The sequence below is a fragment of the Geotrypetes seraphini genome, chromosome 11 (assembly GCF_902459505.1).
Source record: "Geotrypetes seraphini chromosome 11, aGeoSer1.1, whole genome shotgun sequence".
Classification (NCBI taxonomy): domain Eukaryota; kingdom Metazoa; phylum Chordata; class Amphibia; order Gymnophiona; family Dermophiidae; genus Geotrypetes; species Geotrypetes seraphini.
In genome coordinates this window covers 133,186,984-133,203,102 of record NC_047094.1, presented here as the reverse complement: position 1 = coordinate 133,203,102, position 16,119 = coordinate 133,186,984, and the positions used below count along the sequence as shown (strand labels likewise).

Genomic DNA, 16,119 nt, shown 5'->3' with positions numbered 1-16,119 from the left:
GAAGTGTGATTTTTTTTAAAAAAAAATAATGATATTTCACAAAAAAAATCAATTTTTTGGCATCTGCAAGCCCTTTTTACCATAAAAATGTCGTCAAAACCACAAAAATTGGCCTACGATCCTTATGGTCCTGAAAGGGTTAACCGCACAAGCCTCAAACACTTATGATTTTAAGTGTTTGAGGCTTGTGCATATGAGGACAGAGCTTGCAGGAATGGGTCAGGGGCAGGAAAAGAACTTGCCGGGAAAATAAGTTCCCGTGGGGATGAGGAAAAATTTGTCCCCGTGTCATTCTCTAATTTATACTTCACCATCATTATTTATACTGGGACTTGCCTTTGCTTGCATTGACCCAGCACTTCGGACTGTTCCATGTTTTAGAGCCAATGCTCTTTTATTGTGAAACCTTTGTTGTACATATTTATTATTTAAAATTTTATTTATATATTTCTAGTAATAAACCTGGGACTTGCTAGTACAGTTAATCTACTGCTCCAGGTTCTTTGGACACCGGATTTTGCTCAATGCTTGCCAAGCTTTGTGACCATACCACCATTTCCATGGCCACGCATGCAACGCTTCAGATCTCACCAATCTGTGTCACTGCTCCTTGCTCATCTATAACATGGGCTGCAATGCTGCCATCGTGTACCTTTCATGCAGCCTGTGCAGGCAGGGTTTAAAGGGAGGCACAGGACAGTAGCATTTTTTTTTTTTTTAACCTGGCCTGGTCACATCTCCCAAGTGTGACTCTTGCAACCTTACCGAGGCTATGACCCAGTTTGGGAAGTGATGTAGTAAGCTGTTCATCTACTTCTAGAAAGTGCAGTTGAGTAAAGCTTCAGAAATGGCCAAGGATAAATAGAAAAATGTACAAAATCACAAGATATATGGGATAAGCTGGTAGGGCATGGTTACTCTTAACAGTACTAGGATTATGGGAACACTCCATGAACCCAACTGGTAGCAGATTTAAAATGAGTTCTATAAACTATTTCTTCATATTTAAAAAAAAAAACACTATGGAATTTGCTGCCAGAAAAGGAGGTCATTTCTAGATCGCAAATACCTTTCAGTTCATTGGAGTGTAGAAGTAAACAAAGAGACTGAAAAACAGTGACTTACAAATTTGCAGAAAACAATATATAATTAAAATAACAAAAATTTTTAGTTAAAGATAAAATTACCAGATTTTCAATTACCAATAAATTTGGTAAACAATGATTTCAATAATTTTCTAAACTGCAATATGACGATGACGACGATAGCAACTTATGAAATTCAACTGAAAAAGATCCATCGATGTAAAAACTTCTTATAAATACATCCTCTTACCGATGGAAATGTAAAAATGGAAATAATCCATAAAGGGCGATTTGTATTTAAAAAACCAAACTGGGCCATTAAGTATCCCAGAATTTGTCCCTGGAGAGCTTTAGAGCATAAAGTTCCAAATTTAAACATAACCCTTGCCTCAAAGGGAAGCCCCTGAAGATCTCTATAATATTGTGATACATGGTCGAATTTCTTCAAATTGAAGATCACACAAATAATTGATCATGGCTTCTAGAACTTGTTTAGCCAAAAAGTATTAATAGTTTCCAGATTATGAGGAAGCAACACAGAATAGGCTTTGTTTGGGACACAACAGATAACTCAAAATGTTGATTTTTGACTGCTTTTTTTTAAAAAGTTTTTCAAACAGTTTATTTTGATTGCTTTCAAAAACTGTACAATAGATACACTTCTGTCTGTAGTATAACTGAAGGTGACATGTTAATGTAATATTCGGTCCATATACTGTACATGTTACAGGTATGACATTTTGAACATAAAGAAGAAAGGCAAAGTGTAATGGCAGCAGCATCAGCTCGCATACTCACAGAGGAATGAGCAGTCATGGAAGAAGGGCCTGCCACTCTCACCATGTCAGTACGCAAGATTTATCCGAATGACTCACCACAAAGGAGTTATTACAGGACTTTTTGTGCAGGCTTTCTGAACTACAGGACCTGGGTTCAAATACAGTCATTTTGTCACCCTCAGAGGTAGAGGCTGAACGATGGGTTCAAAAATCTGCCACAACAGGAGGTCAAATGTTCTTCCATTATTAGAGATGTCCATAGGCCCAGTTCTGAGCACAGCACACCAAATCTTATTTTTTTCTTTGGGAAGCTTCATGAACGATGCATTGCAAAACCTTATCTACACACGATCTTTAAAAATGTAAGAGTTCGGTGCCCATTAAACAAACGGACAACTGTGCAACTGAAAATTGTTGTTGTTTTTTTTAATTTGACACCCGACTAAAGAATAAGGTGTAAAATCTCAACCGAGAACCTCGACAAAATAGCCTACAACTATATGTAGCTCATTTGTAGATCTGCAGGAGGTTACTGAATATATCATTATTCTTGTTGCAAGGTTCATGGTATAGAATTTAAAAATATATATCCAAAGCTTTTCTTACATTTAAAAAAACAAAAAACACCCCACTTCAAGATAAGATTAGTGTCCGAGATGTGTGACTGTGCTTGAAAGTATTCAAGATAGCCCTGGCTTTCTGTTGCATGATCAGTTGGTCTTTTGTTCCTCCACAAGCCACTGCTTTCCAAGCACTGGACATCTTAACAGAAAAGAGAATAAATAGTATAAATCAGACATGTGTTAACATAAGTGTCCTGTACATGATTACAAAGCACAAAGAAAATTACATACAAAACAATATGCTTTTTTTTTTTCTCTTTATAAATCTTTGAGTTTCTAAAGCTAACAAAATGCAATACAGTATCTATACAAATAATAGTAATCATATATGCACTTATAATCAATCAGAATCCATACATTTAAAAAAAAACCTCATCCAACCACCATTTTCATAAGAGAATAGAACCATACAAAACAAATACCCCCCTTCCACCCTCCCTCCCCCTGGGTATATACATTCCTTGGGTTCTCTCTGGTTTTCAGGATACAGTATATGTAGTTCTGTGGCTACTGTGGAAACTTGGCTAGAAAGACCACTGGTCTGACCTAGTAAAGCTGTTCTTGTGGATAAAAAAGTTCAATGATTTAAAAATAAATAAAATCTGATTTTATTTTTATTTTTTTTAAGTAAATTGGATTTTTTTTATGTTTTGAGGAAAAGTCTAAAATAGTTTTCTATTTATGATACATTATAGTTCAAAAGTTAATCATGAAATAAGGATTAGTTTTTAATTATGTAGCATGAGGTTGTATATTTATTGAATGTTTAAATTTTTTGCTTAATTATATTTATCCATTCAATGTCACAGATGATTTTACTATCTAGAAGATATTATCCAGATGCTTGGTTTTGCATTTTTCAAAACTGAATTTGTATCTATCAACTTGGGCCCCATGGTGGTCATGAGCTCAACAAACTGAGCCTCCAAAAGGGACCACAATGAAGCCAACAAGGAGGTTGCCGCACCTAAAGTGGGGCCCCCTGCACGGTCTTCGTGCTCCTTCGTGGTCGAGTGCTTTTGCTTGGAAGCCTTCAGCACTTTGAGAACCACGGGTGGAATGGGAGGAGGAGGTACCTGATCCGAGGAGACGGAGGAAGGCACCGGTGCAGCAGGCGGAGTCGAAGCTGGAACAAAAGAAGCCAGTTTCAGGAGACTCGATGCCGCAGAAGTGGCGGGAGGCTTCACCGGAACAGAAGAAGCGCTGGCCGAAGTCGAAGCTGAAGGTTCCTGAGCAGCTTCCATTTTAAACATCGACTCCCACAAAAAACAGCGACGCTTGAACGCACGTGCTGTGAGAGTGAAACAAGGCCGGCACGATTTCGGGAAATGTTCTGGACCAAGACACTGCAGGCAGCGTCGATGCGGGTCCATCAACGAAATCGCGCGCTGGCACTTGCTACACTTTTTAAAACTGGACATAGGCCGAAAAAGCTCTGCCGCGAGATCGAAGGAGCGGGGCCTGAGCCACGCGGCCGACCCGGTCGATGCACCGGAAGAAATTTTTTTTTTTTTTTAAATAAGAAACAAAATAAAACAAGTACACGATAAAGAGAAATAAACTCAAAACCGCGGCAAGGATAGAAGGCAAAAAACGGGTTCAATTGGCACAGAATTCTCAGCTCTGCGGAAAGAAAAGAACTGAGGAGACACGCCCGGACCATCGGGCGGGAAGGCACTGGCGCATGCGCGGTGCGGGCATCTCGAAACTTCTGAGTTTCTGCAAGCAAGTATGCTTGTGAGACGTCCGTATCGGGGCTCTGTCGGATGACATCACCCACTAGTGAGAATACCTGCCTGCTTGTCCTGGGATAACATGCTGCTGCTTCATAGCAAAAATGTTATAGACTATACAGAGTTGAAAAAGACCTTAGTCCCATTGTTCCTTTGTAGATCAATGTATACAGAATCAACCCCTTACCACTTAAGTGCTAAGTTTATATATCTGCACAAGGAGCTAAGTGTGAGGAGGTAGGGGCAAGCAGTACAAATGAAAGTGAAACCTTTTGAGCACAATACTCCACAAGTCTTGGGATCTTTGTGTGTATAGCCTGAAGTTTATATTATTCTCTCCTCAAGAGGAGAAAAACTATAATGGCAGCAGCCTGTAAAAGAGACCAAGTTTGGAAATATTTTAATGAAGTTCCTCTACCTTTGGATAAGGCATGCACGCATGGAAAATGCAAACCATGCAACACTGGTGGCCCGAATGAAACATCATGAGATGTGCTCTGATGAACATGTTTGAACAGGCAGGATCTTCAGGGTAGTAAATGTTTTGATTTCATCATATTTCTTAATAGACTGTCTTGAAGAATTGTCTTATTTGAGCAAAAATATATTTGGTATTACTGCATGCTACTGTCAATTTGATACAGTTATCATAAAAAAATAAATAGAATTGAATCAAGTAAATATTCCTTTTTTGGGCAGTACTGAGTGGCAATGAAGACAAATCAGTAATACTAAATAAATAGAAATGGTATCAATAATAAAATAACAGTACTGACTTTTTTGTTAGGGGAATCTATTAACCTAAAGGATTCTGGAAATTATCCGCATTCTAGTTTCAGAATTATCTGTCCAAGATAGTATTTCAGTCACATCATATATAATCAAATATCCACAGTATATCTCCTAAAAGAAAGAAAAAAATCCAACCATCCAGGAAACACCATAGATATGTTTGTGATAAAAAACAAACAAACAGCAATTTGGGGGAAAAAAAGTCACCAATGAAAAAAATCGCCCAGTTTGTTTATACAGCAAATTCTTTCCGACTGATTGAAAATCCACACTTCATCAATATGGTTCTGTCACTTGAGACCAGGATACAGTCCACCCAGCAGAGTAGATGTTGCAGGGAAACTGCTGACCGAAGTGTGTGATAGAGAAAAAGAGCAACGTCCAACAGGCCTAGAGGATAAAATTGTTAACCTAAATCTTGATGGGTACAGTAATGTCCACAATGATCCTATTGTATGTGCTTGTAGAATAGAAGGGAATGTCTTTCTTGCAGAAACTATTGATACCTCAGGAAAAGCTTAAACAGCAGAATACGTATAGGAAGTAGCAACAAAAGCTATAATAAAATGTAAACAGAAATTCAAATATCTAATACACAGTTTAGTCACAGACTATGCTGCAAAATGTATCCAAGATGAGAAGAAATGTAGAAGCACATGAAGAGAATACCAAGCTAACAACATATGGTTGCAGTGCTCAATTGCTGCACCTTGTAGTCAAAGACTTCAGTGCGCCAGACAAAGACTAATGTCATTGAAATTGCTAAATACTTCTGTAACAATCATTTTGCAGCAGCAGCTCTGAAAATAATGAGTGGAACCAAGCTAATGAACCCAGATATCAGATAAAACTCTGGAGTGGACTGTTTTGAGCAGTATATCCAGAACTGGCCTATTCTGAAGAGCGTCTGAACAAATATCAAACGAAAATAATGGCACCATTATGGCAAACATCTTCAACAGTGGGCTTAAGAGAAATATGCCGAGAATGCTGAAACCCATTTCTGAAGCTTTTAAAAAAATACAGAAAAATAGCTGTTTTATTGCTGAAGCTGTTGAAATTAGGAAGGAAGTGAGTGAGCATATAAAAATAATTGCACAATGACAGGAATAAATTACAAGCATTAAAACATATGGGTCAAGCACTGTCTGCAGCTCAATTTCTTGAAAATATTGTCAATATCCAGTATCAGGGTCAAACCTTAAATGCTAAAGAAGAGGAGTTAGCTATGACATGGATATCCAGGAATCATCCATCTGCAATGTCAACTATGATAAGCTTCAGAGCCAAGGAGGAACCAACCATTTAAAAAATATGTTTGCCAATTCAGCTCTTCCTCAGATTTACAGTATTTGCAGAACCTGATGGGTCTAAACTGCGCCAGAGGCAAATGGGGCACTTTTTAAATCTGTCTGTGCTCATTGCATACCACAGTCTACCACTTGTGCTGGTCAACCCAGTGATCCCCCCTCCCTGAATAACAACCAGCCTCAGCAATGGCCTGACACAGGGAAGCAGGGAAAGTCTGCTGCTAAGAGACAGCAAGAGGTTCACTTTTTTTCTTTGTTTTAATTTGAAATAGAACCCCACAATTCTCAAGGCCTGTCTACCATAACACAAAGTTGATCAGAGGCACAAAAAAGAAAAAAAGTGGGACTCCTAACCAGGATAAGTGGGGGGCATCACCCCTGGGGAAGAGAGACCATCCCCAAGGGTCTCCACCCCAGTCCAGCAACAAGTAAAAACACCTGCAATGAGGAGAACAATTGATAGATTTTAAAATGTGTTTATTTTTTCTTCTTTGGGGTGGAGGGGACACCCCAAAAACAGACATAAGGTCTAAAATACCAGCCTGGGACTGCGCAAACTTACATCTACTACCTGTTAGAGACCGAGGAAAACCGACTCTCAGGGGACTTTACAGCTCACATACAGTCTAAGCAGGAAATCAGTAGTCCTGTCTCCAGTAAGTGTTAAAGAGTGCATAACCCATTTGTCTGTGCCAGTCTGGAGGGACACTATGGAATGGAGGATTTAATAAAAGGTTTAAACATGAAAAACTTTCATATTGTGAAGGAAGGTGCATAGTACCATGCCTCAAGAGACAATGGAAGAAAAAGAAAAACCAAAAGGCCAAAATTTAACACTATTGAAGGGGTTAGCAATGCTAAAATTGTGGAGACTAAAATTGACCTTGGACAGCAGGGTTGAGAGACCCAAATATCAATGGTTGGGCACTGGATTGCCCTACCAATGCCTGCACTTAAGAAATCCAATGACTTAAACCAGGGCTGCCCATGTCCGGTTCTCAAGATCCACTGGCAGGCCAGGTTTTCAGGATATCCACAATGAATATGCATGAGAGAGATTTTGCATACCAAGAAGGCAGTGCAGGCAAATCTTTCTAATGCATATTCATTGTGGATATCCTGAAAACCTGGCTTGCCAGTAGATCTCGAGGACTGGACTTGGGCAGCCCTGACTTAAACAAAGCATATCGTTTTCCAGTACTGCCATTTAAATTCTGCAATCATGAGACAACTTGAATAAACTTGGGATACAACACAACAACATTTTAACTGAATGAAGATGTTGGTCTGAAGAGAGCTGAATTTGGCAAGTCACGATTTGGGTAATTAAGCCAGGCCCCAACAAGTTTTCATTAAATCCAGGAGCCAGTGGCCAAGACCTCTCACTTTTCCCTCACCCAACACAGTCTTCAGTGAAGGTGGCAAAGTCAGCAATATCCCTTTCCAAAACATGCTGCCAGCCACGAGACAGCACCTCCTTGACAAGTGAAGCAAAGAGGCAAATGACACTGTTTCATATCACCATGGCCCGGACCTTCACCAATCTCTCTCATACACCCGCCTTCCCCTTTCAGTCAGTCTTTCTTACTCTCATGATAACCAACGTGCTTGGGAATCTGCCACCTATTCTCTGTACCCTATTTGAAAAATTGCTACCTCTCCCACGCTTAACTACACAGTGCTGAAAACCTGGGCTGGTCTTGAACTTCCTGCACCACATGACTCAAGCTTACAGAGAGCTGAACTGTGGTCCAGATGTGGGCGATGTGTTTGAGGCAACTCTGTAAAAAGGAAAAGATTTGGGAACATGAAATCATAGGTACCAGGATGCAACTTCTAAGCACCATGGCAATCAAGATTTGTCAAGCCCTAAATTAAGGTGGTATCTAGAAGGATGAGGGGAGGGGTACCGTCCAAATAAGTATTGTGATTGTGCTGCTGCCCTGATTCTTTTTTTAATCCATCAGTTTTCAAAATAAAGTAAACATTACTTGAATACAGATTTGGAAATTAGAACCCCCACATATTTATGTGGTACCAATACTACCATATAAGAAATATTATTTAATTATTTAGTCCACAACTTTTAGGACCCCCTCCCCCCCCAAAAAAAAAAAAATTCAAGAAGAAAATTGGTATAGAATAACCAAAAGGACAGCATTGGAGACCAAATTCGACAGCCGGTTTCTTTTAAACTGTGGGTAAAGTTATTGTTCCCATCATTACTCTCCCCCCCTTCTTTAGCCAAAATTGTTTTGGTTCAAATAAAGAGGAACCCCCCTCCCCTGGTGAGAAACAGCATTTTGCAGGAAATTTTAATATAAAGGATGTACCCAAAGCTTGAACCCTTAGCCTATATGCAAAAAAGTCCTTTTTTCTTTTGTCACTTGAGATAGGTGAGGAAACAAAGACACTGTTGAAACCAAAGATTGATCATTCATATGTCTGAAATAGGTCTGAAGAATTAAATCCCTATCAAATTCCAAAGCAAATGTTAGTACAAAAGTAGTCCTTTCAGTCATTACTTCCAATGAGTTTTCCAGAAAACTGGTTAAATTAATTTCACCAACCTTCGGCTCCCACCACTTCAGTGGGAGTAGAATTAGCTCGTTTACTCCCAAATGATATACTGAGCTCTTAATATTGGTGGTAAATTCTCAGTTGGAATCAACAAAATTTCTTTCAAATATCTCCGAACCATTTCAGCTGCTGACACAATTGGAGATTTAAGGAAATTTAACAGTCTCAAGTTGTTCTTCCTCCATTTATTTTCCATAAATTCCAACTTTTTCTGAATAAAAGATCTTTCTTTAATAATCTCCACTTCTAAAGTCTTAATTTGATTAATCTGTTCATGTCTTTTTATACTCTCACTTTGTTCGCATAGCCTTTCACCTTGGAATTGATAGAAGCACAGTCAGGTCTTACCATTTTTACTGCTTTTCTGAGATTGGAGTCCATGATTTCATAGCTCTCTACAGTTCATCTGTACTGACAACAGGCTTTATCAACTCTCCAAACTGCATGTTCTCTCTTCCGGTAGATGAAATCTCTCCAGTCTCCGTAGTGAGTGCCGATGTCGGGGCTCCAGCGGGGTCAACCTCAACCATCGGTTTCCCTCCTGCTTTTCCTCCATAACTAGTCACTTGTCTTTCTTCCTGGGAGGGTTATATCGCCTCTCTCTCCATGGGGCTCTCTTCCGGGTTGGAGAGAAGACTGCCCCTGGTTTGGGCTTAAGGAAACCCATCCAGAACTAAGGCTCGCTGTAGAATTTGGCGTTTCTCCCGAAGTCAGCATGGTCTTCTTCACTTGGAACACCACCTTTCCTTCAATGTAAGACCTCTGGAGTTCCTGGCCCCTGGAGGACCTGGACAGATACTTCTCTTCCACTTCCCCATCTCCCAAAAGGGCAACAAAAGGGGAAAAAAAAGACAGAGGTAATATTCAAACGTTCGAGGTCTAGTAGGAAGGAGAGCTCCAGGTTATGTGTCCGTTCTCGATGCCATCTTGGGTCCTCTGCTGCCTTGATTTCTGACAGTCCCACCTACATTGTTTTCTACACTGCTCCTATCAAGTATGGCAATAACACCCAACCGCCACTTATTAACACACATATCCTAATAATATAATAATATACAAGCTTTTGATGATATTAACAGGAGTTGCCATATAACAAACATATAATTGGAAGGACTGTAGAAGACTGAATTATTGTTTTTTGTGGAATTCAGTTTGTCATGTGCATAAAATGGAAAGAGCGTTGGCTGTTCAAAAAGGTTATTATAATAAATTTAAAGATGTGTGGGGACCTTTATTAAATTATAGTAATGAATAAGTTACACTTTTCCCAATCTTAATACACATGTGGATTTGGGGTGGGGGGGTTTCTTTGTTTTCCATTAAGAATATATATATGATTGTCTTAAGATATTATTTTCATGTGGTATATATTAGTTGTATATGAATTTGGGAGGGGGGTGGGGGTTAAATCTTCTTGGTGTATGATATTGAAGGTTTTTTCAAGTGATGTTCTATTATAATTGTTTGATATTTACTGTACACTTGATGTAAGTTTAAAAATGAATAAAGAAATTATTTAAAAAAAAACCCAAAAACACACACTTATATCCTGCATATCCCCCCACACACACACACAAAAAAAAATAAAAGCTATGCAGGTTACAACTCAACATGCATAAAACTGACACAAACAAGCCAACTTCAAATCACTTGACACAAATCAGTCTAACGTAATACAATCAAACAAACAATAAAAACAGTACTACTTCACTAAGGAAGCAGTTTTTAGCGCAGGCTGGCACACTGAATGCTCTGTGCTGATGCCAAAGCTCATAAGAACTCATAAGCATTCAGTGGGCCGGCCACCACTAAAAACCGCTTTTGCAGTTTCTTTTTTTTTTTTTTTCAATTCTTTATTCATTTTATCATCTTACAAGTACACAATATTACATCATAAAAAATAAACACATCACTTGAATTTCTTACTAATATCATCCTAAATATATAAATTAATCCCTCCCCACCCTTCCCTTAAATATTTCAATCAAAAATATCATATAAATATTATAAACTTATTTAATAATTAATCTTTAAAAAGAAATTTATACCATCCCCCCACCCCCCTATGTATAAATATACTATTAGTGAAAAATGATGTCTAATCATTACAATAATTTGCCAATGGACCCCAGATCTTTTTAAAATTGTTATAATTCCCATTCTTTTCTATTTTATAAATGTGGCACAACAAATTCTAATATCACTAGTAACCGCTTTTGCAATTTTATTAAAAAAAAAAAAAAAAAAAAAAGGTGGGGCTGGGGTAAATCAGAGAAAGCCCTTTGGAAAAAATATGCCTTCAAATTCTTTCAAAAAGATAAAAAGGAGGAAACCTGACAAATAAAATCTGGGAGAGAATTCCAGAATTAGGGGCCAACACTACTAAAGATCATTGAAATAATAATTGTCTTAGTTATCGATTTTATAGCAGGAACCACTGACAATTGTTTCGACCGAGATCTTAATGTGCGAGATGGTTCAGACGGCTTCAACAAAGAAGCTGCCAAATAGTAGAGAATGAAACGAGGACAAATTTTTCCCCCGTTCCCACGGAACTCCTTCCCATCCAGTCAAGTTCGTTTCCTGTCTCTGTCCTATTCCTGAAATCTCCGTCTTCATCTGCACAAGCCTCAAACACTTTAAAACCATAAGTGTTCGAGGCTTGTGCGGTTAAGGCAGAGCTTACAGGAATGGTTACAGCGACAAAACTCACGGGGAAACTGAGCTCCTGCGGAGACGGGGAAAAATTTGTCCCCGTGTCATTCTCTACTACATAGGAATCGATACTGTGATTTCTAGATGATTTTAATCTTACCGGAGCAGGTGTACTGATTTTCAGTGGCCTTGGTGAATAGATAATGGACTCGTTTTTGGCATGTAGAAACGCTCTGTCCAAAACGCTGTTCTCTTCCTTAATACTTGATGAAGACTCATTTAAGGATCTTGACAGAAAGCTATCTGACTAATATGCAATGGGAAAAAGGAAAAGCAACTTATTACTGAACCCAGAGCAAACAGTCAAAGAAGGTACTTAGTAAAAACTGCTTCATTATACAGTTCATGCACAGCTAACCTAAATTTTAGGCAACTCATTTTACTTAAGGTAAAACAAAAATGTCTGGGGAAAGAAACACTGAAGGAATCTGAATGTCGATTCAATATTGGGATAAAAAAGTTTGGTAATTGCTATTCTTAAAAAATAAAAAAATCTGGACCCCTACTAGATTGCAAAAATTAGATTGCTCTAAGTCTAATAGATGTTGGCATTGTAAAATTGAAATTGGAACTTTGGATCATCTTTTATTTTATTGTCCATATATTCAGGCATTTTGGGTATCGATCTGGGATCAAGTCAACCTAATGAAGGAAAATCATGTGGCATTGTCCTATGATACGGTTATTTTTGGTATGTGTATGAGAGCTAAATGCCAAATATCTGCAGCAAATAACAAGCTTCTGATGATTCTTACTGGTGTGGGGATCCAGCAAATAACGTTTAATTGGAAAAATTATACTAGATTAAACTATAGTTTTTGGTGGAATTCAGTTTGTCACCTGTATAAAATGGAAAGACTACTTGCAGTGCAAAATGGATGTTTTAAAAGGTTCCAGGATGTGTGGAGGCCAGTAATAGATTATTATAATGAATAAGGTTAATTATTATTTATTATTCTTTTTCCTTATGTGACAATTTGAAGGAGTGGGGGGGATATAATAATGTAAATAAATATTTGCATAAATATTTGCATATTTTAATTGAATAATACACATAGGAAGTATAACATATATGTATAGATATGAATGGGGGTGGGGAAAAATTTATGTTGAAATATTTTGTTTTGAAATTTCAAGTGATAATGTAATATGATGAGCTATATTTATTGTACACTTGATGTATATGAAAAAAGGAATAAAGATTTGGAAAAAAATACTGATCTATGATCACAACAGTTTGAACTTATACGGGAGGGAATTCTTTTAAATTTAATAAAAAAGAGTGTATTTAAGACTGTTTTCCATCACCCACCTGTGAAGTCTTTGAACAGCTGGGCGTTATGCTACACACAGCTTGCTTCAACTCCCTGTCTGCAACATCCAATGCCAGCGATTTCCTGACTTTCTTGAGAGGACTTCGGTGATGCTATAAACAGGAAAAAGCAGCAAAGAACTTAAAATGTCCAGCCACAACAAAATAAATCCCATGTTTATTTTTTACCTAAGAAATTGCAGGACTTGCAAAGAGTGTCAAATGGAGGAAGATGGTTTCCAGAACTAATAGAACATTTCTGAAATTTAGAATTATCAACCACCTACCACTTTCTATGGGTAAAACTAATTAATCATACCTATACAAATGGGAACACGTCACCCCCTTCTATCATAAATTGCATTGGTTACCGTTCGAATCCAGAGTCATATTTAAGTTCGCTTGCTTCTGCTACAAAACAGTATTTGGTATATCCCCGAGTTACCTCAACCCTCACTTCAATTTAAATTACAGCAACAAAAACTCCCGCAGGATTCATCTGTTTGCCTTCCCCTCCCTAAAATTATGTCATTTCAAAAGGTTCCTTGACAAAACCTTCGCCTTCCAGGCGGCCAAACTTAACCTTTGGCTAGCCCAAACTATGCTCGATGTCCCCACCTACCTTAACTTCAGAAAACAACTCAAAACACACTTATTTCACGGATAGAACCCTCAACACCTTCTTCTACCTCTCCCACCCCTCCCACCAATGATCTGGAATCCCCACCTACTCCTTCTTATTTTACACATTCCTAACTTGTTAACTTCAATGACTTGCACCTTATTGTAAATTCCTAACTTGTTAACTTCAAGAACCTGCTCCTCCCTCCTGTTAACTGCAAGACCTCATTGTCTGTAATTTTGGATTAACTGATGTGAACCGCCTAGAACTCCCTGGGTATGGCGGTATACAAAAATAAAGTTATTATTATTATTATACAGGTTCAAGGTGACTTAAAGAGAGAAGAGAGGGGAAAGGAGGGAGAGGGACGAGTTCCCTCGGAGATACCTGGAAATTCCTAGTAAAATTAAGTTGTTACCATGCACCCAGTTTCCCCTTATGCTTATATAGAGCTAAATATCCAACAGCTGTTATGTGCCTTAAGGCTCCTAGAGCGAGCTCAAAATTTGTGCAGATACTGTGCACAGCCTGGTTGGTTGGTTGTTTGGGGGGGGTATTGGGGGGGGAAAGGTTTTATTCAAGTTTTGGATTCCCATTGTGAAAGTGATCACAAGCACATACACTAACGGGCAGTGACATAGCGAGGGTAAGATGCCCGGGGTGGTGGTATCCTCTACACGCTCCTTCTCCACCTCCTCCTGCCCCTCTGTAAAGTTCCTGGTGCGAGCAGCAACTCCCAACCAGCGTCAGCTCTTCCTTTGATGTCACTTCCTGGACCCGCACCTAGGAAGTGACAAGTGACATCATAGGAAGAGCCACCGCTGGCGTGACAGCAGCTTGGGGGTTGCTGCTCGTGTCAGGAATCTTACAGAGGTAAGGGGGATGCGGCGCACGGGGAAGGAGCGGGTGGGGCGGAGAGGAGGCTGGGTGCCTGTGCCCGGGGCAGACCCTCCTCCACCCTTACTATGCCACTGCCGACAGGAACCAGCTAGAGACCAAAACAAAGCAAAAAAAACAAAAAAATACTCTACCACAGGATATAGGAAACACTTTGAAAATACCTTTTAGTTTTCTGGGAATTCAGATAACATTCCCGCCTTTTAAAAAGCGAATCACATCCAGAAGAGTACCCCCATCACATCTAGCTTAAATGCTGGCTTTAAGAAATCAATGTTTATTTCATCCCTCCTCTGTTTACTGCTACAATTGTTTTCTGAATGCACAATTCCAAAATGGCATTCCTGCACCACAGCCTTATCACTCTCCTGTTAGCTTTTTCTTAATCGGCTTAAAAAGTATGACAACTGCTCAGCCTTACCTCCTCCCAATCCCCATCCACTACTCCTCAGCACGCAACTTCATGACCAAACCCCCTATAATGCAACACTGGGTCTTCCAGGACCACTCAGAACCCAACCCATCTGTTATCCCAGTACTCACAATATCCCACAGACCTACCAGACCCTACATCAAAAAAGACCGAGTGCTAAATAACTGCTCTCTTTCTCACCCCACCGCCAAAGTCCCGCCAGGTTATTCCAACCTCAGAGGTTGCTACTTGAATATAAGATCTAAGAGGAACAAATATCTACTAATCTATGACTGGCTAACCGACAACAGCCCCGACTTCATACTACTGACAGAGACTTGGCTACTCTCCGACGATGACATCATCATCCAAGAATGCCTACCCCCCAACTACAAAATTCTATTCCTAGCAAGAGAAAGAGGCAGGGGCGGAGGACTGGCCATAATCTTCAAAGACCACCTAATCTGCACCATGCTAAGCTCCAAATCCTCCACAAACCTGGAAATCCTATCCCTAAAGCTAACCTCTGAACTACTAGCCGATTCCCTAACGATCACCCTAGCTTACATCCCCCCTAAAAAATGGTCCTCAGCAAAAGAGAAATTTTACGAATTCCTATTAACCAACTCCCTAACAGACACTCACAACCTCCTTAGCGGAGACATAAATTTGCACTTAAAGCAATCTAACCAACCAGAGATCTCGGAATTCTGGTCTGTTCTAGCAGCACTAAACTTTCCCAACTCACCCCCAGTTATAACCCACAAGAAAGGCCACCAATTAGACCTGGTAACTTTGTCCTCAAAACACTCGACAAATCCCAACATAATATGGAGATCAGAAACTTGGTGCGACTCACTATGGTCAGACCACAAAATATGCAACTTCGAACTAGACTGGCAATTGAAGACTACTTCAACCACAACGAAAAATAAGAAGAGGTCCACACTACTCCACACCAGTAGAGGCAAGATTAACCCTACAGAATTCTGGTCTCACTATGACATTTTCATAATCAAGATGAAGAAAACAATCAATTTATGTGCTCCTGGATCAAAACCAGCAACCGCATACTAAACGAAATAGCTCCACTGAAAAAAAGAAGGAAGAGACCTAGATACCTAACAGACTGGTTTGACCTAGAGCTCCTAGAGATAAAGAGAGAATTAAGAAAGTTAGAAAGAAAATGGTCAAAACTAGGAACCCCAGAGACTAGAAATGCCTGGCACCAAAAGCTGAAAAACTATAAAAACTCAACC

General features: G+C 39.3%; 1 protein-coding gene across 3 annotated transcripts in view; it reads right to left on the bottom strand.

Annotated features, from left to right (window-relative positions):
* Positions 1–2,284: 2,284 nt before the first annotated feature.
* MYBL2 (MYB proto-oncogene like 2) overlaps positions 2,285–16,119 on the bottom strand; it is a 52,200-nt gene continuing 38,365 nt past the window's right edge. For all 3 annotated transcript variants that reach the window (XM_033963101.1, XM_033963100.1, XM_033963103.1), the window contains exons 12-14: positions 12,930–13,043; positions 11,718–11,864; positions 2,285–2,626 (exon numbers count right to left, since the gene is read on the bottom strand). In XM_033963101.1, the coding sequence (XP_033818992.1) occupies positions 2,498–2,626; positions 11,718–11,864; positions 12,930–13,043 (390 nt within the window). In that variant the 3' untranslated portion in view covers positions 2,285–2,497. The remainder of the gene's footprint in view (positions 2,627–11,717; positions 11,865–12,929; positions 13,044–16,119) is intronic.